This window comes from Fukomys damarensis, unplaced genomic scaffold (assembly GCF_012274545.1).
Source record: "Fukomys damarensis isolate Sample0158 unplaced genomic scaffold, DMR_v1.0_HiC HiC_scaffold_13, whole genome shotgun sequence".
In the NCBI taxonomy this organism is placed as follows: Eukaryota; Metazoa; Chordata; class Mammalia; order Rodentia; family Bathyergidae; genus Fukomys; species Fukomys damarensis.
This window is the reverse complement of record NW_022900925.1, coordinates 6,367,675-6,390,750: the sequence shown is the minus strand read 5'-3', so window position 1 is coordinate 6,390,750 and position 23,076 is coordinate 6,367,675. Positions and strand designations below refer to the sequence as shown.

General features: G+C 40.9%; 1 protein-coding gene across 2 annotated transcripts in view; it reads left to right on the top strand.

Annotated features, from left to right (window-relative positions):
- Positions 1–23,076, top strand: part of Dnah9 (dynein axonemal heavy chain 9) — a 331,965-nt gene that overhangs the window by 10,808 nt on the left and 298,081 nt on the right. For both annotated transcript variants that reach the window (XM_010615004.2, XM_033762784.1), the window contains 6 exons: positions 520–678; positions 1,735–1,865; positions 7,388–7,599; positions 9,558–9,791; positions 19,264–19,431; positions 21,594–21,710. In XM_010615004.2, the coding sequence (XP_010613306.1) occupies positions 520–678; positions 1,735–1,865; positions 7,388–7,599; positions 9,558–9,791; positions 19,264–19,431; positions 21,594–21,710 (1,021 nt within the window). The remainder of the gene's footprint in view (positions 1–519; positions 679–1,734; positions 1,866–7,387; positions 7,600–9,557; positions 9,792–19,263; positions 19,432–21,593; positions 21,711–23,076) is intronic.

Sequence of the window (23,076 nt, the reverse complement as noted above, 5' to 3'; positions counted from 1 at the left end):
CAAACAGCAAGGCCAGCTGGAACTTCCTATCTACCTGTTTTTAAAAGACATGAGGTGCTTTCTGGAGGGTCACTCATCGCTATGGTTTGAGTATGATTTGAGCTTGTCTCTGAAGGGTTTGTGTGTTGGAAACTTGGTTTTCAGTGTGACAGTGCTTGAGCTTTAGGCCAAGTTAAGTAGGGCACTGGGGACCCTGCCCCCAGAGGGGTTAACATAGATCTTGTGAGGCCTTGGTTTCCTCTGGATCGTGCTGTTATAAAAGAACAAGATTGGTCCTTCTCTACTCTTTGGCTTTCTGTCTTGCCATGTGATCCTTCTCATACTCAGTCCTCACCAGATGCTAAACAAATGGAGATTCCTGACCTTGGTCTTCCAGCCTCTAAAAATCATAAGTTGTAATAAGCCTGTTTTCTTTATAAGTTACCCAGCCTTAGGAATTTTGTTATAGAAATGGAAAACTAACTAATACATCCAGACTTAAATTATTTCCACATGTTCTAGTTTTTTTTTTTTTCACAGCTCAGATTCCATAGATAAGTCAATCATCTATGCCATTGAGTCTGCAGTGATCAAGTGGACCCACCAAGTTCAGGTGGTACTCAAGAGAGAGCCTTCTCAACCATTCTTACAAGGGGAGAATCCCACCCCCAAGGTGGAACTGGAGTTCTGGAAGAAAAGGTAAGTAGGAACATACACATCTGAATTCTAGGAAGAAGATGCTTTATAGAGAATAAAGCCACAGCTGTCCTTGGTAACCACTGGATCTAGTCCTTCTTACAGATGTTTCTCATCCTCCCTAGGGCAGACCGCTCAGTGTCATTCGGTTAATAGTTTTGTTATGGACTTGGAGACATACTCTTTGCCCAGGTTTCAGTAGTCACTCTTTCTCTCTTGGGTACTACTGTTGGGACATCTTCTGATATTTTATCAGTGGCTCTTTCCACTGCATGTGAAATTAATCTATTCTATTTAGGGGGGTTCTAATTTTGATTCCTTCCTTCTTAGATGGCTGAGTGTAGATGCACATACCTTTTGTAAAAGAAGTGTTGCTGCAAAAGGATCCTCTCCTGGGACCCAGTTAATCATTTACAGGGCTTGAAACCCCTGTAACCCCGTGTCCCTAAACCATAGGGCGACCAGAAATAACAGGCTGTTGCTCCTGCTCCTTTACCCACTTGTTCTCTATTTTTTACTCCTATTTATCATTGTCCTGATAAATTCTTTACCCAAAAGGAGACACACAGATGTTGGAGGCAGATGTCTCTGTCCTCAATTGATGGAGTGTGTTGCATCACATGGCTAGGCCTCCTCTCAGGGCTCTAGTCCTGTTTGCACCACCGTGGTGAGATTCCCATCCTCTTGCCTGGTTTCTGGCTATTTTGCTAACCTATAGTGGGGCCCTTCTCAGGCAGCTTTGCTCTAACAATACTTCTCTCACCCAGCCCCAACCTTCTTGCAAGAGCTAATGACCTCCAGCTGCCAATGCCAAGCCATTGAGCCTCCAGATGGTCACAGCAGTGTTTCCTGGAGGCTTCCCCTTTGAACCTGTGTTCCCAGCTCAGGCTTTGGCCCTCAGTGTCCTGGCACAGATGTTCTGGCTATTCAGACTAAAGCACAGCTTTTGCGGCAGCACCTGAAGCTGCCTTTCTCTCTGGCTGCATGAGAGTGGTCAGTGCAGTGTGACTTGTGTTTCCTGATGCTCACCTGGATTCACCCTTCTCTGTGGTATTATAGGTATGAGGATCTGGAATATATTTATAATCAGCTGAGAACGATTAAGGTGAGGGGCATGGCTGGCCTCCTGGACAAGCTTCAGAGCAGCTACTTCCCAGCTTTCCAAGCCATGTACAGAGATGTTGTGGCAGGTGAGGACCAACGAACATTTTCCCAAATGTGTTTGACTCAAATTTCTCATTTACAGATGCATTCACTTCTCTTTGATATCAGCACCTTTGAGTCCTTTTAACCTTGCAAACTGACACAATCTAGCATGATGTTAGGAGACCAAATCTAAAAGTGGGAGAGCAGCTGAACAAAACTGTGCTGTTTACAGTTTATTCACTTAGTGTGCTTGGGCAAATTCACCTGACCTCTCTGAGCTGAAGCAGGTGCTGTGGTGATACTGCACACTCCTCACCTTCTCTACTTCCCCATGTCCTTGTGAGCTTATACAGATGAAAGAACTTCATTGGCTGCTTCATGCTGTGTGAATACATGTTGTTGTATCTCGCTTCTGGACTTTCTGTCCCTCTACCCTTAGCTCCTTGAGGAAACGCTGTTCCATTTCTAACTCCATTTGGTAATTTTTGGTCCTACAGTCAAATGGGACAGCAATTTCCTGTCCCTCTGAGCACAAGACAAGATCAGCCCTTGTCAAAACTGCAGAGCCAGCAAAGTCTATGATTAGAAGTAGGTAAATGTTTTCAGGGCTCCCTTTGCACTCATTGGTGCACTTTGTTTCTTCTCTCTTTTTCCTATCAAATCTCCTCTTCCCTCTTCAATAGGATGGGTCCAAATGTGCTTTAAAGATATTTGCAATTTCAGATGCGTTAAGCCTAATGTAAGCAGTGATTTTCAAACATTTCATTTTCTTTAAATAGAATCTCCTGGGTTGGGGATGCAGCTCAATGGTAGATGTTGGTCTAGCGGGCAGGAGGTTCTGGGTTCCCTCGCCAGTACCTCAAAAATAAATGATTAATAAATCTCCCATACAAGTTCAAATTATAAAACTACTCAAGGTCTATTTGTTCTGTTAAAAAGAGCAGTATTCTGTGTCCAAAGCTCAATGGCTGATCTCTGTCATCCCACCTTCCCCTAAAGGCACAGGGTTTGGAAGACACTTAGCTAAAAGAATAAAAGTTCCAGTAATAATGTTTCTGACGTAAGTCTTATAACAGAACAAAGCTGGCATAAATAGCCAGTTTTTGCTGTCCTTCTGGCCCTCGGATCTCATTGCAGAGGCTTCTCTACCAGCATATAAAGCTAGCTTGGAAGAAGATGTCTCCTAAGGCCTCAGTTTACCACCTCACTGAGAGATGCTGTGCTATATCCTAGAAGATTCAGTTCCCAGATTATACTTCAACTCAGAGAGGGGTGTCCTCCCAAATGGACTGTGTACTATTGTTGATGTGAGAGAAAATTGTGAGAAACATAAGGACAGATATTTTATAAAATGTCTTAAAGTGTGGCTCTGTTTTGTGCAAATGATACCAGTTTTCTGATTTTCATAGTGATTAGATTTTAAAGTTAAAGATTTTATATGCAATCATCCACAGGTTCTGCGTCTATGGATTCAACCAACTATGGGTTGAAAATATTTTAAGTTTTTAAAATCATTAAATTTGGATGTATTAAACATGAACAGACTTTATTCTTGTCATTATCCCCTAAGCAACACAGTATAACAATGATGGGATAACATTTACATTATATTAGGTTATAAGTGATCTAGAGATGATTTAAATTACATGGAGGATTTGCATGTAGATTATACACAAATATTATGCTCTTTTATCTAAGGAAATTCAGCACCTTCAGGTTTTGGTATTTGCACAGGGCCCTCAATCAAATGCCCATAGATACCAGGGGACAAATTGTAATTGTATTTAGGGAGTTAGTGTAGAGAAAAATATTAAGGAAGCAATACTACAAGTAATATATAAGTATGAAACATATCAGAATGAAAATATGCAAATGTCTGAAATTTGAAACTCTGAAATATAATACAACCTGTAGTAAAAGTATGTTAGGAATTAGTTATTTATTGCCCCACATGTTTTTCACATTAATAGATGGAGAAGCTGATTGATCATATAGATTAATAGTTGCGAAAGATTTGTTTCCCTAAGCCAGCTTCAAAAAGTTCTTTCCAGTAGAGTATGCACTGGCAATGAAATATCATTATAATAGTGCCAAATAAACGCTACTGTAGTAGTATAAACCCTTTAAGTGTGTAATTCAATTCTGATGATGGAAGAAAATTTGATTAGAAGTGTTAGGTAGAGACTGGGTCAGAAATTTTGGCAGGCTCTATCTACTAAGAATAAAAAGACTTCAAAGTTTGTTTACTGGCTTCATCATTTCTAATTTAATTTCAGAGTATCTGTTTTTCTCTATCCTAAATAGCTATGCTGTGTGCATTATTCTTATTATTCTAAGTTATGATCAGGGTAATTCCTTGCTTGGCTCAGTGATGCGCCGAAGAGACAGAAAGAGGAAATATTTCTGAATTAGTGAACATAAAGTGGAAAACGGTGAAAAATAGAGCAGTTTAAAAGGGAGAGAAAATGTATGGGAACAAGATCGTAAGAGCTATAGTTGATCACATGATGAAAAATCTTGGAAAACAGGAAGCAACTGTGCCCTTGGGAAAAAAGAACAGAGCAAAAAATATTTACTAGGGAGTTCTTATCCCTGCCACCAGGGGTTCGTGATTGGCCTAGCTCAGCCTGGTTGCCAGTTTTCTTAGTTCATCTGTGTGTCTTTTGGTGGGGGGGTACCAGGGTTCAAACTCAGGACCTTGTACTTGCAAAGCAGATGGCAACACCACTGAGCTAAATCTACCTCAGGCTACCTCAGGCTGTATAATTTAAAAAGAACAGAAATTCATTTCTCACTATTTTTGAGGCTGGGAAGACCAAGCTCAAGGAACTGGAAGGGTCTTGAGGGAAGAAGCCCTGTGTCCTCACATGGGGGAAGATGGAAAGGCAAGCTAGCAAAATGTTGCAGAGAGCCTTTTACAATCTGAATTGCATTCACCAGGGAGGAATCCTCATGACCTAAACACCTCTTAAAGACTTCAACACTCACTGACTTACCACCATACTGACTATTAAGTTTCACACCTGAAGTTGGGAGGGCACACATCAGGGATGTTTGCAGGTGGATATGTGTGGGAAAGAAGCCAGGGTCCAGTGCTGCACTGGAGTCAGCTGGGCCTGGTTTGCATAGCACCTGGAACACAAGTGCGTGCAGTTTTTTACCCCTACCTTCTTTATCCTCCCAAGGAACATTTAGTGAAGTCAAATTCATGGGAAATATTCACCCCACAAAAACTGGCATAGGCTACAAATAAAGGCATTCATCACTGAACAGCTTGCTCTTAAAGATTTACCAGCAAGCCATTGGGTTGCAACTGACTGCTTATAGTTTCAGCTGGCCTTTTATGTCCAAGGGTTCCACACGTGTGGCTTCAACCAACTGGCAATGGAATTATTTAAAACATAACAATGTAACAATAAAAATCACTACAAATTAAGGAACAATTGGGTCCAGCTGTAGTGGTGCAGGCCTCTAATCCCAGCTACTCATGAGACTGAGGCAGGGGAATCACAATACAAGACCAGCCAGGGCAAGTTAGTGAGACCCTGTCTCAAAATAAAAAAGGGCTGGGGATTTAACTGAGAGATACAGTACTTTCCTAGCATGTGCAAAGCCCTTAGTTCAATCCCCAATACTGAAAAAAAAACAAAACAGTGGGACTTAGGTGTAGCTCACTGGCAGAGTGCAAATACAAATACAGTATTATGAGTATTTACATAACATTTACAATATATTAGGTATTATAAGTAATCTGGTGATGATTTAAATTGTGCAGGAAGAGATACATAGGTCCTATGCAAATACTATGCCATTTTATATGAGACTCCTCTGCAGATTTTGCTATGGGGGCAGATCCTGGAGGCAATCTTTCGAGTATCAAGAGACCACTGTCTTTTTGTTTTGTTTTATTTTAAGTATGAGCCTAGTTCTCTTTCTCTCTGTCTGAATTAGCTTTGTAAGGCAAGATGATTGTACCTTGCTTGGACTAAAGCCTCCTGTGTTCCCTCAAATAGTATGCTTCTAAAAGTCAAGGCAGAGCTTATTCATATGATTTTTAAGGATTTTGTTTTATCTTTTAAAATGCAACAAAATAGGATATCATAGAGAGAATTCTCCTTTAGCTTGATGATCTCAGGCCTTTCTCCTTCACTGTACATATGAAGCCAGGGTATGTGCTCAATAGGATGGCTGTTGGATTTGCAATCCCCACCCCAACTCAGTGGTTCTGACACTCACCATCACCCCTCACAGCCCTACTTAAGATTATTGCTCTAATCAATTTACCATGACATTTGGCTTTCAATTCACATACCACTTCCTATAAATCATTTGGGGTATAAAATACAAGCACGCACATTAATATTCTCCTGTGTCTCCTGAGCCTCACAATCATGAAGTCAGGGGATTCAAAATAGTAAACTTGAGATAAGCTTCATTTTGCTTTGCTGGACAGGACTAGTCAACTCACAGGATGAACCTAGGCAAGTAAAGTCTCAGTATATTCACTCATAAAGCTGTCTCACAGAGCTCTCTATGAGCTGGTGTGTGTGTGTGTTCAGTGGGTAGAGCAATTCTTGGCCTATTGGAAATGTTTAGTAAATAGGGGATATTCTGAGTTTCCTTCAGGACAAATGCAGTGCTTTATCCACATAGAATAACCTAAAACCATCTGTCCTCACTTGATATGGACTGATTATCTGCCCGAGAAATAACCACTTTACAAATGCTCCAATCCAATTGTGTTTGGTGAAAGGAGTTTCACGTTTTCTCTAACTTGTTATGCAGGTCTTAGTACTCAGTACTGCTGATTTCCTGTTTTTCCCTCTTAATTACTAAGGTAATTTCTTACAGCCCTTCTCTTTCCTTGACCACTTCCAAAGGAGATCATAGGTAATGTTCCTGGCTTTGAAAATCACCCAGAGCTTCGGTCTCATCATTCTGTGCTAGCTCTCTATTCTCTATGACTTTTCCCATATAACACTCCAATGAGATCTTTTACTAACAATTCTTTATTCAAGATTCTATCACTTATCAAACACCTACAGTGGTCCAGTACTGAGGTTCTCCCTCAAAATTACCTACTGATCAGCTTGTTTGTAAGGGTTAGAGATGCTGGTTATGTCCAAGTTCCTGTAACTGCTAAGTGTCTGCACCAGCATTTGCAGCTAGGTCTTTCTGACTCTAAAACTGATTCCCACTCCTCAATTTGCTATTATCTTGGCTATATCAGTACCAAAGTAATCAGCAAGTATTTATCAAATAGAGGGTCTACCACACACATAAGCACCAGAATAGATCTGGGAAAGCCATGAAGAAGTCCAAATAAAGCAATGTTGTCAGAAAGAACACCTCAGATCACTCTTCTACTCTTTCAGGAACCTCTAAGTTGCCCTATTTCCATGTAAGAACCAGAATGTTTGCTGGAACTAGCTTCCTCCCTGCTTTCTCAGTTCAGGAAGGAGCTGCAGTCATTCCTTTGCAGTTCCTTCACTCCCCCAGCACTAGGGCTCCACCAAATAGGCGGTGCCTCAGGCAGAGACTGGTGACCAGCGCCATTTCCTTCCAGCGCTGACAGAGGCTCAAGAGATCCACTTGCACCTGTCACCGCTCCAAGGCCACCTGGAAGCCCTGGAAAGTGTGGAGTTTCCTGAGGTGAAGCCCCGGCTGCAGCTCCTGCTCCATGTGGTCTGTCTGATTTGGGCTACGTGCAAGTGCTATCGCTCTCCGGGAAGGCTCGCGGTGCTGCTGCAAGGGATGTGCAACCTCCTCATCGAGCAGGTGGGCCTCCCCAGGCATCCCAGCAACTTCTCCCTGGAGACTTGTTGGCACAGCAAAGAGTATAGTGTACGTTTTTTCCAGGCTTGGAAATAATTTTGCTCCAAACATTTTTCACATTTGAATTTTTGTACGCTCACGAGCCAATAATTCATAAAGAGGTTTTTCAGTAATATTAGAAAACCAGGAGGATGGATCTTTTCGCTCTAGCTAAGCCAGGGATGGTGGATTCAAGGGGTAAGTCAGTGAATTTCAATCTCCTTTGTAATCTGGGCAACCTCTTTCATGTATTAAGTTGGCAGCAAAACCTGAGGATTAAGAATATAACTTTGGAGTCAGGCAAATTTTGGCTTCACCTCTTGTCAGCTGTGTGTTTGGGAGCAAGTTACTTACCTGCTCCATGCCTCCTTCTCCTCTGCAACAATGCAAAACAGAGGGCCTATCTCACAGGAGTGCTGGGTGCCTATCAGGCTTCTGTGCGATAATGTATGTGCCCCAATATGACACACATGTGTAAATACTCTGGCGTGAAAAACTAAAAGTGTAAATAAGATTCAAATAGTATAATTGACAATGTGAAATAGGAAGAAAAGGGCTAACGGTGTAGGGGAAGTGGGAAGGGTAGGAAAAAGGTAATAAGGGAAAAGAAAAAAATATGAGAAAAGAAAAAAATCACAAAGTCTTTGTAAATAGGGGAGGGGGAAAGGTGAAGGGAGGGCAGCAGTATGGGGGAAAAATGAATACCAGGATCTGTCAGGTAAAGGTACAAGATCCCAATGATAGATTTTAACTGTGCTATATACTTAAAAAGTACAAGTAATCTCAATGAGGAAAAAAAAATAATGTATGTGCCCTGAACATGGTAAAAACTCAGTGCCTCAGTAGCTATTGAGAAGCTACCCCTTGGATTACATACTTCTTGCTTCTTTTTCTAGGGTCTCTTGCAGCACCGACCAGTATAAATATTAAGGAGTATATCTGTAAATAGAGCTAGATGCTTAAGGAAGTTTGTCTGGTCTTCTTTTCCAAAGAGATTTCTTAAGGAGCTGCAACTCTGAGAAAAATGAGGAACAAGCTTAAAGTGTAGCTCTTAGTTACTAACATTTATGAAGCTTATTGAGGCTACAAAATGTTACATTCCTGATCTCTTCGATTATCAAATAAACCTTGTGAGAAGGGTAGGGTGGGTTTATTATTGTTGTTGTTACTTGAAGACATAGGCTGACTCTCAGGACAGTGCCTCTCTCACCTAAGGACACCCAAACCAAGTCCTGAACCTGTGTTGTTCGACTCTTAAACCAGCACATTGCCATCAATCCATGTTTATCGGACTGTTTTGATTGAAAGTATAAAAGAATCCAACTAAAAGTAGCATCAACCAAAAGAAAACTTATTGGCTTCTGACCTTGAAAGTTAAAAGTAATTCTGGCTTTATTTACCCTTGACTTATAATAAATAGGGCCTTAAATTATGTCAGCAGAACCCAGGACCCAGTTCTGCTGCCATTCCCTACAGTAACAAAGGTGACTGTCCAAGACCTCCATCTTCCCAGCTTCCGCGTTCAAGTTTCTCAGAGACAGGAATAATTTGTGTTCCAAAGAATTTTTGCACTCAAATAATTTCATCCTTGAAAACTAATACATCACAAAAGAACACCTGGGAATAAGGACCTGCCTTAGTCCCCACTGCCCCAACAAAGTTCCATTGGGTTTCCTTGTCTCTGTTCGGCCACTTGCCTGATCACAGTGATTGGTTCAAATTACTATGGCTGAAGACAATTTGTCTTAAACCCCAGTAGCAGTCCACCTGTGGAAAAGAGGGCACGATCAGGTGTTTCCTGTATTGAAACTGAGAAAAATACAACTTGGGTAATCACCGAAGTCCAAGGTGATGTTAACAAAGTTAAGGAGAGTGCTGCACCTGTAGCCAGGCTCAGTGACACTAGCCTCTGTGCCTTCCAGGCTGCTAATTACCTCAGCCCAGAAGATCTTCTGAGAAGTGAGATAGAAGAAAGTCAAAGAAAACTGCAGGTGGTCTTGGATACCTTGGGTTTCTTCAAGCAGGTGTTTCAAGACAGAAGGGAGAATCTCCATACCTACTTCAAAGAGAAGGAGGAAGTCAAGGAATGGGATTTCCAGTCTTCTTTGGTCTTTGTGCGACTGGAGGGCTTCCTGGACCGACTGCATATGGTGGAGGTGAGTGTGTTCGTTCAGGTCCCCAGTTCCATACAGGAGTTAAGTCCAGGGACCCCAGATATGCAATAAGAGAATGGAAAACACAAATTGATAGTTAACCTTCCATTAGATGGCAGAACTCATAACAAGTGCTTGATAAATAGCTGTCATTTGGATTGATCACCACACAGTGGTGATACTGTTAGAAGAGCAGGAAATTCTGATCATAGACCCATTTAAGAAGAATGCTCAAAAAAAAAGTCAGGTAATTCAAATTTTCAAATTGCTTATGGTCTCTGAACTTTTTACTAACTCCCCACAATGAATGTAATTATTATGTGCCGTGAGCAGGTACTAATAAAAATAAAATTTTTAATATTAAAAATAAAATTTAAATTAAATGTAGAAAATACAAACAAACTTAAGTCTAGAAAGTCCAGAATGCTAGATCAAACTGAGAAGATCTGGGTGTAGCTGGTAATGCCCACAAACAAGCTGCTTTAAACTTCTCTACTCTCCCATTCTCCAGGTGACACCCAAAACTACAAAACTAGTGAACCCCTTTGCAAATGAAACAACTTTTACACACAGTTGTTTTTGCCTGATTATTTAAAAATTGATTTTAGTTTAAGTACTACTGCTATGTTGTGAAGAGAAAAGGCTTTCTCTTTTGATCTTCAGCATTTAGTATGGTTAGCATCATACAGTTATGGATTTGTTGATTTAAACTTGGGGAGGATAATCAGCACTGCATAACAACATATATACTCAAAACTGATTCCAGAAATTCAAGGTCAACTTCAAGACAATAGCCAAGTAATAGAGAAGGAATTAGAATTAAGTTTTCAGTTATGATTAGCGGAGATTTTGGAGGGAGTAGAATTGTGTTGAGAAAAGGCTGTGTTGACAATAATAAACAGTGAGGAGCTGATGAAGGCAAGAGAGTCTGAGACTGGAGCCCAGTTCAAAGAGTGTAGAGCCACCACAACTCTGCCCCAGCCCCTGAGCTAGGGACTGCATACAAAGATAACTGAAGTATGATACTGCCTGGTTTCTGCACCTGTGTCTACAGCCTGAGAGAAGGGAGAAAGATAAATGGAGGAGATTCTGGGGTGGGAAGACACAGAATCAGTAAATGTGACTGAGGTGTCCTGAATGCCTTAATAAGAGTGACATTGGTGGGTTATTGGGAGTGAGAAAGAAGGGTCTGTGACCCATCGGGTCTTTGAAAAAAAAAAAAAGCCACGAATGTGAGGAAATCAATTTTGAAACTGGAGTAGAAGTTCTCCAGGGAAAATAAGACAGGGAAGGGCATAAAGACAGAAAATGTATGCAAGAAAGCCAGAAGCTAGATCTTCTGAGAGGCACACCTTAAATCCTTCACTGGGATTGTGGGGAGTATAAATAATTGATCTCCAGCTCCATCCTAAATGCCTCCTTTTCTCATAGCCGTGTTCCGCTGGCTCTGGATGAACAGCTCCCCCCTGCCCACCCCCTCTACTCTTTATTCCTCTCATCTCTGCATCACCTCCTTTGCCGTTGTTTAGCCAAGGTGATGGGACACTCCAGCTGCATCCTGCCCCTGGCCTGGGCTGACCATGGAGAAATAATAAATGTCACTCAGCCACAGTCACATTCAGGGCCCTCCATCCCTGAGAAAGTCCCTGAAGGCGGTGGCTGAGCTGAGCTCAGAGGGACGGTTAGGATGGGGTCTCGGCCCCGTGCACACATGCTAATGATGTGACTTTGCATATAGATAGCTCTTCTAACATTAGGGCATCGACTCTTCACCTAATATTCAGTACATATAAGGAGAGATCGCCACCAGTCTTCCCCAGAGTCATCACCCTCACAATAGTCCTCTTTCAGGCTGCTTTTTTCTTTCTGAATCAAGGGCACAGATGCATAAAAAAGCAGTTGCCCCAGTTTAATTAGAGGAGGACTTGAATACTGCCATGCTCTCTGTCTCTCTGCTTCCTCCCCTCTGATGTTTTCCGTCCTGTGGGCTGCTTTACTTCAGTGCCCCTGGGCACCATTCCACCATTTGCTCTTTTTATTTTTCCGTCTCAGACTCATCCTCCTGCCCTTTGCTGTCTTCTTCCTCCCCCTGTCACTTCTCTGCTCAGCTCAGTGCAGCGGGACAGGGGTCTATTGATTGTCTCCTGGCATATTCCACATACCCTTTAGTTAACATTCTGTGTACCTCTGTGATCGATGCCAGTTTGAAATGCGATTAAGCTGCTTCTCTCCAGCAAGAAGGAACATGGACTTAGCCTTCTTCATCTTCTGTTCTGGTACAATATATGACCACCAAGAAGATGGTAACTATAAGTCATAGTCACACGAAGTCAAGTGAATAAAATGATGCCAGTGCCTTTGGCCCTCTGCATGCTGGTTATATTGTGCAGAGCTGGGTTTTAATGTCCACGATTTCCTCAGCTCTCTTTTTTTTTTTTTTTTTTTTTTTTTTTTTTGCACAAGAGAATGTTGTGCAGGTCCATTCTTCTCTTCTGGGTGTTTGCTAAATTAGATGAAGGTGGAGTGGGGTAGAAGGGCTGCTTCCAAGGTGGAGGCCAGTTGCTAAGTAGTTTTCAGTGGTTCTGCAGTAGGTAGAAGAATTGCATTCTTGGGATGCCACCAGCCTCTTCATCCTCTTTCTCACAACTGTGACACAACTCATTTCTTAGCTGATCCTTCTGAAGAAAAAAGAATAGAAAAGTTCAAAAAATAAAAAATTTCAATAACCTAATTCATGCTAGAACCCATGTCCTCATAATCATCAGAAGAGCTAAGGATAACAAATAAACACCAATCTGTTCCATAAATTAACTTCCCATAGTCACATGGCTCAGAGGTTAGCTGGTATTTTTATCCAGGGACATGTGATGTTTTCGCCAGACTTTGATATCTTCTAGGGAGTTTGAAAGATCTATTTTCCCCACTTCCTTCCCATTTTAAGGGTCTTGAACTGGCTTTGTGGTTTTACTTTGCCCTTACACATTCTAGTCTGTCTTTCTGTACCTATTTTTACTACATGATTTCCAGGTCTTTTTCCTAAATTGATCATTCATGTAAAATTATGATTCCCATTCCATTAAAGGGTCTTATTCAGTTTAAGGATTTTCTAAGGAAATTCCAAAAGTACACAGAAATTTTTTTTATTTGAAGGAACATTTAAAAATTGAAGAAAAGGAGTCACTTAGTAGTTGCTTCTGTATTTTTTTCACTCATCCTTTCTGTTAGAAGCTCCAGTTTACACACACACACACACACACACACACACACACACACTCTGTTCGCTTTTGTGCCATCATATTGTAGATTCTGCAGATCCCCTGTTGACATTTCTGCCTGGAGCTTCTTTCCCGCAAACAATGCAGTAAGTAAGCAGCTTGGAGAGAACCCGAATTTCTTTCATTATCAAATTGCTGTAAAGCTGTGATTCACTTGGAGACAAAATGATTTCCTGCTGAGGCTTTATGCAAAGTGATTAGCAGGAAGACAGGTAATAAGCTGACCTAATATGCACCACATTTCCTTGTGCTCTTTCTAACGTTTTGAGCCTCCTTTCATTCCCAGCCTAATTGGGCCAGCTTCCCTTTCAGCCTGCCTTGAACATGTGGTCACATGTGAGACCATTAGCTGTATAAGGTTGGTGGCAGTGGAAAGGTAAACAGTCTTTTTCCAAATGACCTTTTGAGATTTTCATCTGTGAGTGTCTGCTTTGTGTGTTCCCTTAATGAATTCTGGAGACATTTCTTTTCAGATGAGTGGCATGACCTCTCCTCTGAGTATAGGATTGCTGTTGGTGGAGCTGGCCATTATTCTTTATTTTAATTCTTCACCTCTAAGGCAAGAGTATACACTGAACCCTCCTCTGGCCCTCCACCCACTGTCGTCATTAAATGTTACACCATTTTTTCATAAGAATAGGATCCATTCGATCCAGTAAGCCACCAGGGACCTCCTACCCTGTCTGTCTACAAAGGAGCACCAAGATGTACCCTTTGTAAGCTGTCGTACTTGTAATATGTACCAAGTTCATCTAAGCACATCCGGATGATCACAATTAATTATAAACGGCTAATTTATTAAAGCTCTACAAAGCTACTCCCCATGTAACTTGATAACCTGTGGCAAGTCAAGTATTACTGTTCCCATGTACAGGTTAGGGAAGTGAGCCTGAGGAAAGCTAAATGTCTTCTCATTGTAAGCCACACAGTAGTAAAGTGGCAGAACCAGAAATATCTGTGAGCTCGGGCTTTCCTGGCACTAAATCCTAGGCTCTTTCTCAAAGCCAGATGTCTTTGCTTCAAGGTTGGTATTTTAATTCTGTACATAGCTTAATGAATTTCAGGTACTTACTACTGTGATCAATGAAAAATTGCTATTGTAAAATATTGTTTAAGGTTTTTATTGGCTTAAATTTCCTTTATCTGTTTTGAAAAAACTCTTTTAAATAAATAATGAAAAGAACTTCTAAATAATTTGAGAATCAAAGACAAAGCCATGGTTAGTCTGATAAATCTGTACCTATTGTTGTAAGATAATCCCTCACCTGCTTCACAAAACTCTCCTACAATATCCCTACATCAGATTCTACTAGAATTCCTCCAGTGATGGAGAGCTCACTCCCTCTCTCAGCAGCCCTTTCTGTGGTTGATGTGTCTAGGCATTAATTAGATAGAGAGGAAATTTTCTTTTTTGTAGGTTACAATGATCTCATGTCAGCAGTTTCATAAGTTCAACTTACATATTGAAACCAAATCTTTTTCTCATTCTTTTACTTTTATTTCGCCCTCCAAGTTTGACCATGGCAGGTTCCTCTTTTGACCCTTTCAGCATGAAAAAGCCTTGCTTTATAAATCTCTTTGCCATCCAATTGTCCTTGTTTTTGCCAACTACTCTCCAGAGGCCGTGTTTCGTGGGTCCGTTGTTACCTTGCTAGCTTCTTCTGGACATGGTATAGCTAGGTTGAAGCCCAAAGAGCGTGCTTACATTCACTCAGCAGGTGCCAAGCTTTCTTCCAGGCCCTGAAAATAGCAGAGCATTCGTGGGACATTTACAGTCTAGTGGGAAAAAATAAGCAGAAAATAAACAAATAGTGTAGTACAGCACTAAATAATATCTTGCTAGAGTGTGGTAAGAGCCCTGAAGAAAGCTAAAGCAAAGAAAGGAGATAAATAATACTGGGAAAATACGAGGGGCTTTTGATAGGAATTTAAATAAAGCCCTAACTGACATTGTGAAATGGGAAGTAAGGGGCTAAAAGTGTAGGGAAGGTGGGATGGGTAGAGGAAGGGTAATAAGGGAAAAGAAAAAAATGTGAGAAAATGAAAAGATGGAAATAAAGTGTTTGTAAATGGGGAAGGGAGGAGGGACTGAAGGGAGGGCAGGGACAAGGGGAAAAAATGAGAACCAAAGCCTGTCATGTAGAGGTACAAGACCCCAACAATGAATGTAACTGTACTGTATCCCTAAAATTGTAAGACTTAAAGTCTCACTTTTACTCCACGGAGCGTGAAGAGCCGAAAGGGCCTCCACAATGCTGAGTCCTATAGCCCACCGATGGCTCCGGAGGCAAGACCCAGGGCCTTACTTCCGAAAGCCGTGAGCAGCCAAAAAGGCCTCCACAATGCTGGGCCCTAACACCCAGCGAGGCTGCGGGAGCTCGATGGAGAAATGAGAAACCCAGGAGGGAACACACCAGGCTAGATGGTAAATAGACCTTTATTAGTCTGGCCAGACGGCACTCCCAGAGCCAGGTAGCTCAGAGACACAACTGCTCAGGGGCTGAGGTCTTTTTATAGGGTTTTTCTAAGCAAAAAGTCAGGGCATTCACAGAACTACCAGAGGACAAGATTCCAAACACATTGTTTATCTCATGCAGGAAATGTTCTACCATCACCTTTTGTCATACCATTTGCCCCTGGGCAGGCTGTTAGCCAAGTTAGCAATTAGCATATGAAGAAGCACAGTCTCTGGCCTATTAGCATGGAGTCACTTTAGCTTACTCAAGTCTTACAAAATGTACCAATAAATTCAATTATTTAATAAAAAAATAAAAATAAATAAAGCCCTAAGACCATGCATTGTGTCACAAATGAAGGTGTCATCCACCATATGTTTGGTGAGTTAGATAAAACAATTAAATGCCCATTATTTTCAGTAACTAGACTTTCCCAAAAGTAGAATGATTAAATATCTCTAATACCTTATGACTTCACTGTTAGACTGAAGATGAAATACCTTTCAGATACCACCCAAGACTATGCTTTCAATATTCTAAGGAAATAAAATAGCCCAACTAAGTTATAGTCCCATTTTCTGAAATTATATCAGAATGAATCAGTCTGTTAAGATGGTAAGAATGTGTTGCCTAAAAATTGAAATTGACATCCACAAAATTGTGAAGAATGAGTACCAACATACCTTCCACAGCACAGATATTTTTCTCCTGTAAAACTGATTACAAATAAGTACTTTATGAGAGATTTGAATTACTGTGAAAGTCAATTTCATTTAAATAAAATTCATTTCTATTGTCTTTCCAGTATATAAAGCTGGACATATATTTTTGCAAGCATTTTATGAGTATTATTTCAGTTGCACAACTTTATGAGGAACAGTGCAATAATTTGATAATGTATACAGTATATAATGATCAAACATAGAATTGTTAACATTTCCTTAAACATTTTTTTAATTTTTTATTAAGAGGCAGTAATCAAAAATATTTATGGGACACAGTACGACAATTCAATACATTATACAGTGTGTACTGATCAAATTAGTACAATTAATGTTTCTATGTCCGTGTCTCTTGGTATTTGGAGCTCTTGTGTTCTTGTCTTTTAGTTGCTCGTAAAATACATGAGAGAGGGGCCAGGGATTTAGCGCAGTGGTTCCACCACCTACCTCTCAAATACAAGGTCCCGAGTTTTATCCCCAATACAAAAAAAAAAAAAAAGTAATAGATTATTGTAAACCAGAGTGACTTCACTGATATAGAACAGTAGAACATATTACTTCTTTCTAATTGCGTTTGGGTACCCATTATGTAAATTCCCAACTTCTCAGCTTCTGAGTATCAACACTGTGCATTCCAATCAGCTTTTGTAACATTCATATAGGGAAGAAAACATGCTTATTTATCTTTCTGAACCCGAATTATTCCACTCAACATAATGTCTTCTAGTTCCACCTATTTCATTACAAATGACAGGATGTCTTCATTTATGCCACATTTTCTTTACCCATAGTGCAGAAGTAAATATGAGCATGTAGGTGTCTCCTTCAGGCACTCATATTATTTCCTGTGCATCTATATCCAGAAACAAGATCGCTACATCATATGGAAGATCTGCTTTTCGTTTCTTGGGAGAGTCCCGTTCTGTTCTCCATAGTAGCTGTACTTGTCTTTCCACCAATTGTCTATGAGAGTTCCTTTTCTGCACATCTTTATCAGCATTTGTTACTTTTTTTGTCTGCCTGATGGCAATCACTCAAATGGGTTAAATGACATCTCCCTGTGGTTTTGACTTGTATTTCCCTGATGGCGAATAAATGATGGATTTCTTCATAAATTTATCGGCCGCTTGAGTTTCTTCTCCCACGCAGTATCCATGTGTATCCTTTCCCCAATTTGTGATTGGATTATTTTGCTTTTCCTTATTGAGTTTTTAAGTTCCTTTTATATTTTGATAGTAACCCTTTGTCAGATGAATGATTTTCAAATACAGTAATTTCTGTGTTTCTGTATGTGGCCTCTTCAATCTGTCATTTCCTTTGCTGAGCAGAAGCTTCTTACTGTGCTAGTATCTCATTTGTCTATTTTTGCTTTTGTTTCCTGTGGTTTTAAGGTAAGCTCTTATACAAAAAAAATCTATTGCCCATAACAATATCTGGAGCTATTTCTCTGTTTTCTTCTAGTATTTTTAAGCAGCAACTGCCTTGTCCCCTACTGAGGGTAGAAGAGCCTTGGTTCTGGTGTACATCTCCTTCTTGGAAGGCAATTTCTTTCCTCACCCCTGCCTCCACTGCTGACTGGGTCCCAACATAGCTGAGGGGGCTGTTTGGTGGCTGCCCAAGTTTGTATGGCCCTGGACTCCGAAGTTGGGGGAAAGTCAGAAAGTCAGCCACTTTACCCCACTTCTAAATTCTTTGTTACCGCCTATTGAGCTTTATGTCCTGGGGAAAGGAGGGAGACGGACAGCTTTGTGCCAGTCTGATGGGCCAACCAAGCCGTGACCACTGGCAGTTTCTCAGGGTGATATCAGAGCTGAGTGCCATACCTTCTTTTTGCCCTTCCAACCTCTTCAGGGTAGAGGACCCCCTTCCAGGGGTCCACATAGAATGTTTGCCAGAATGACACAGAGGTAACCTTCACTTTTGTTTTTTCTGTGCCTAAATACCCGACAGGAAGCACATCTTGGCTTGGAGGTTTTGTGATTTTAGATAGGTACTCACAAGGGATAAATGCAACCTGTCCTTTTAGACATTCTCAGGAGGCATCCTGTGCCAGAGATGTGGAAGGGATTCCCCCCCGCAAGGCTTCCAGGCTGTGTCCTCCACCTGTCATTTAATCGTGAGCACAGCTGGCACTGCCATATCAACAGCAGTGACAGTGACACATACTGCGTGCCCAGCACTGACCTAAACCCTGCATTAATTTGCTTAGCCCCTGCAACCACACCATGAAGTTTATTACAAACAAAGAAACACAGACACAGAGATGGTAAGGAACTGCACTCTGTTGCCTCCATGCAACATGGCATATTAGGTAGAGACTCTCAGCAGACTTTTGTCCTTGGCAGATGAAGTTGCTAAGAAGGCTGATGTCACCTTTTGGATTTGTCCTTCAAACTTTCAAAGGTCTGCTTTCCTACCCAGTTACCCTAAAACAACTGTCATTATAGACCTAAATGTAATGGCCTGTTAGAAATTAACTTTTTGTTAAGCCAGATGTAGTGGCGCACACCTGTGATCCCAGCACTCACTAGGGAGGCTGAGGCAGGAGGATTGATGTGAATTCGAGACCAGCCTGGGCTACATAGTGAGTTCCGGGTGAGTCTCAACTACATTAGTGAGACCCTGTCTCAAAAAAAACCCCAAAAAAACAAAAAAAAATTGACTTTTTAAATAAAATTCAGTAGCAAAGCCACCAATCACATAAATGATTTTATTATTACATTTTACACTTCACTTTAGAATACTAAGAGAAGCTGGAGTATACCTCTCATTTTTTGTTTATTCATTTGTGTTTCTTGGTTTCGGTGAATCTTATTTATTTGCATTTTCTCTTTGCTTTGTTACTGAGTTTAAACAAGAGTTATTTTTACCGATACAATCTAATAATAAGGTTACCAAACTAATCAGTCGTCACATTTTCCTAAGCAACCACCACCGCCATATGATTTCTAGCTCTTCGCATCCGTGGATGTTGTGGTGATGGTTATTATCATTTTAAGTCTTTTGTGAATTGTCCCCATAGGATCTTCTGAAGACAGCCTTGGATTTCCACAAACTGGGAAAGCTTGAGTTTAGTGGCCTCAGGGGGAACACCCTGAGTCAGCAGGTGCACCAAATGTATGAGGAATTCCAAGAGATGTACACGGTCTTCTCTGAGTGCTCCTATGACTGCTTGGACTCCCACAGCACGGTAGGGCCTGTAAGGGCTAAATTGGGAGCTTTGTCCCTTCCTCAGATGCCTCTAGCTGGAACTCCAGAGATTTACTTGTGTATTCCTGTGCATTAACTTGCTTAGCCCCCGCAACCACACCATGAAGTTCATTACAAACAAAGAAACACAGACACAGAGATGGTAAGGACCTGCACTCTGGCTCCATGGTCCCAGTGGGATTTTTTTTATCAATTATTATTTGTGTTAGGAAAAATCTTTTATTATGTATTATTCCTGTGTCATTAGAAAGATTCTACTTATTCTTTATGTTAAGAAAACAGTCAGATGATGTTTTTCCCAACCACTACCTTCCCCAGATAAGGATATGTGGGATCAGAGATGCTGAGGTGGGCATGAGATGGCAAAGGAAACTGGGACCACTGTGTGGCTTCAAAAACTTAAACTAGAAATAAGCTAGCCGTAAAAAGCCAAACACTACATGGTTTCGCTTATATAAGGACTCTACAATAGTCAACTAAGAAGCTGATGGAGATAGTTAAAGGCTAGCGAGAAAGGGAAATTGGGAGGTATGGGCTAAATTTTGCATAATAAAATTTCAGCTATGCAAGTTGGCATCCTGAAGATCTAATGTGAAACAGGGTGCTGACACTTGACAATATTGTATTGGGCCCTTGAAGCTTGTTAAGTGTATAGATTTTAAGGGTTCTACCCCCACCAAACACACACACCAAGAAGAAAATGGTCCCAAAATGAGGTGAAGGATGGGCTAGTCAGCATGATTATTATGATTATTTCATAGCATGCAAATTTATCGAAACATTAAGTTCTATACCTCAGTCATATGTATATTTTTATTTGCCAAATATACTTCAATAAAATTGAAAAAGAAAGTTTTAAGCTTTGAGCAGGGATTACTAAGTGAAGACCAGGCGCACGTGGACAGGAGTGTATGAGTGGTCAGAAAGGGTAAGTTAAACCTCCTCAAGTGAAAGAAAAGCCAGGGATGCATTTTCTAGAATAGAATAAAAAGCCCACGTCTCGCATGTAAACTTCAAAAGCCAAAACCCATAGGGATAATAAGCACAGGAGAAAAATAAAACAAAGGCCAGCATGAAAACAGGGAATGGAATTCCTAAAAAGAAACAGAATTCATGGAGAAGAAATTTTAAGAGAATAGAAAAACCAAACAAAACAGGGAAAGAAATTAGGGCAGGAATCTGCTCAGGACATCTTCAAATATCCAGGAGAATCTTAGTTCTCCAGAAGCAGGGAGGTACCACTTTCCAAAAATTCCATGAGTCAAAAGTAGAAAAGAAAAGGTGGATTACAAAAGCAGGACATAGGCCATGTGTTCACTACCACATAACAGAATAAAACAAAATCCCACAGACAATATGGGTGAGGTGTGCGGAAACATACCACAACGTCAGTGTGGTTGGGTTTGAGAGGTAGAACTGTACTGTTTTTCCATTTTTTAAATGAAAATGTACATTACTGTTGTAAAACAGTAGTTATAAACAATAATTGCACAAATCAGAGATTTGAGTTGAAATTTCCTTAAAAATTGCTGTACTCTACAAAATTTGGGACATACCTGTAGTAACATAATTCACTGTTTATCTGAAATTCAAACCTAACTGGGTGTTATTTGCTGAATTGAGCAACCTTAAGAACAATGGTTAGTTGTTGTCTTAACCAGTTAAGATGTACTGAGAAGAAACAACACACATTCACTTAATAAGCTAGCTTTCCTTCTAATGACTAGATGAGTTCAGTTTTACTGAAGAAATGGGGGTTTTGCCTTCGGGGAGGAAGCACAGTGGGTAATGTTGGAATAGCCCCATCACTGGGCTGTTGCCGCTGAGGTAATATTAGCTGACACTGTGGGTGAAACCAAAAGGACTTCAGGAAGTAGAAGAGAAGGCCACAGAAAGGGAGAGGAAAGAAATCCAACCTCACATTTGATGCATTTTACCTGGCATATTTAGGTTAAAATGCTGCCATAACAAGGTCTCTTTCCACACAGATGAACACCACGTCATACCACGGTGAATTTTAGAGAATTAAAAATGAATCTTTGGTATATGACTGATTCAAGTACAAAAGTTGGTAGTAAAGACCATCTGGGCTTGGCCTTCAGAAAGTCATGTTTTCCTCAGATGTAACTGGTGTCTCCTCAGGAATTTGAAAATGACTTCTCTGGATTTAACCAGAAAGTGGAAGATCTTGACCGAAAACTGGGGACTATCTTTATTCAAGCTTTTGATGATACACCGGACTTGGAGCATGCCTTTAAGGTTTGTATAAGTAGGGCAGGAGCCACCTGTGCTGAGGACTTCCCCAGCTCTTACCAGAGGATGGTAGGTAGGGGTACATCCCAACTATTTCATTCCTGCAAATATTATTCTTCTTTATTTAGTGGAGAGAAACGAAATGTTTGAGGGCAAGATAATGTCCAGAGTAGGGCTTCTCAGACTTATTACTTACATTTTTCTGAAAACATGACAACATACAAATTCTTTTTAAAAAGGGTTTCTCCTGCAATGCTATACTCTTCTCAGGAAGACACTCTTTGAAAGTGAGAATGTCCTCTGTGGTCTGTATCCTGAAACTGTGGCTCTGCAGTACCAACGCTGTTTATTTATGTTGTTAATGTTGTTATTGTTGTCATCATTGTTATGGTAGTGGGGATCAAACTCAGGACCTAGCACTTGCCAGGCAGGTACTGTGCCACTGAGCTACCTCCCGACCCCTTCCATAGCTGTTTAATCATTGCTGCTAATTCAAGTCAAGTTGGAGTTAACCAATCACCACGAGTCATGCTTTGGATGTTCAGTGACATGTGCCTCCTCATATGCTGGAGGTTTGAGCCCAGCTGATGTTGTTATTGGGAGCTGGTGGGACCTTTAAGAAGTGGAAAATGATGCTAGCAGAAGGAAGTGAACTCTGGGGCATGTCCTAGAAGGGACTGTTGGATCCTCTGCCCCTCTTTTCTTTTTGCATTGTGGCTCCCGTGACGTGAGCAGCTTTGCTTTGCTGTATACTTCCTGCTGTGGTGTTCTGCATCATCACAGGCCCAAGAAATGAAACCAGGCAACCACCATGAATGGAAGCCTCTGAAATCCTGAGCCAGAATAAATCTTTCTTCCTTTTAAGTTTATCAGATACTCTGTCAAGGTGACAAGATTGCAATCGCCACACTAGGTAGCAGCTTTCAGGATTCAGGCATCCATAAGTAGAGTGTGAGGCTCTTGCTCAGATCGGGTGACACAAAAAGAATGGCAGGGGAGATAGGACACAAATGAGGACCAACAGCTGCATAACTGAGAATGCAGAGTTCTGAGACGTGAGGGCTCAGTGCAGCACATCTTCTGCAGTCTTCTGTAAAAGGATGAAGTGGTTTATTCTAAAAAGCCTCAGTGATTATAGTCAGGAGAAAGTTACAAGAAGGCAAATGGCAAATGTTGGTTCAATAGAGAAAAGGTATTTCTGTCAAAGCTGTTTAAAATGTATGAGCTTTCTTAATAAGAAGTTAGGTCTCCACTCACTAAATATTCCCAAGCAGATAATGAGTGAATTGTGGGGCATTATGGCAAGGCTTAAACCCCAGACGCTTCAATTTATGCAATTTCAGAATATTAAGTAAACCAAACGTGTCTGGAT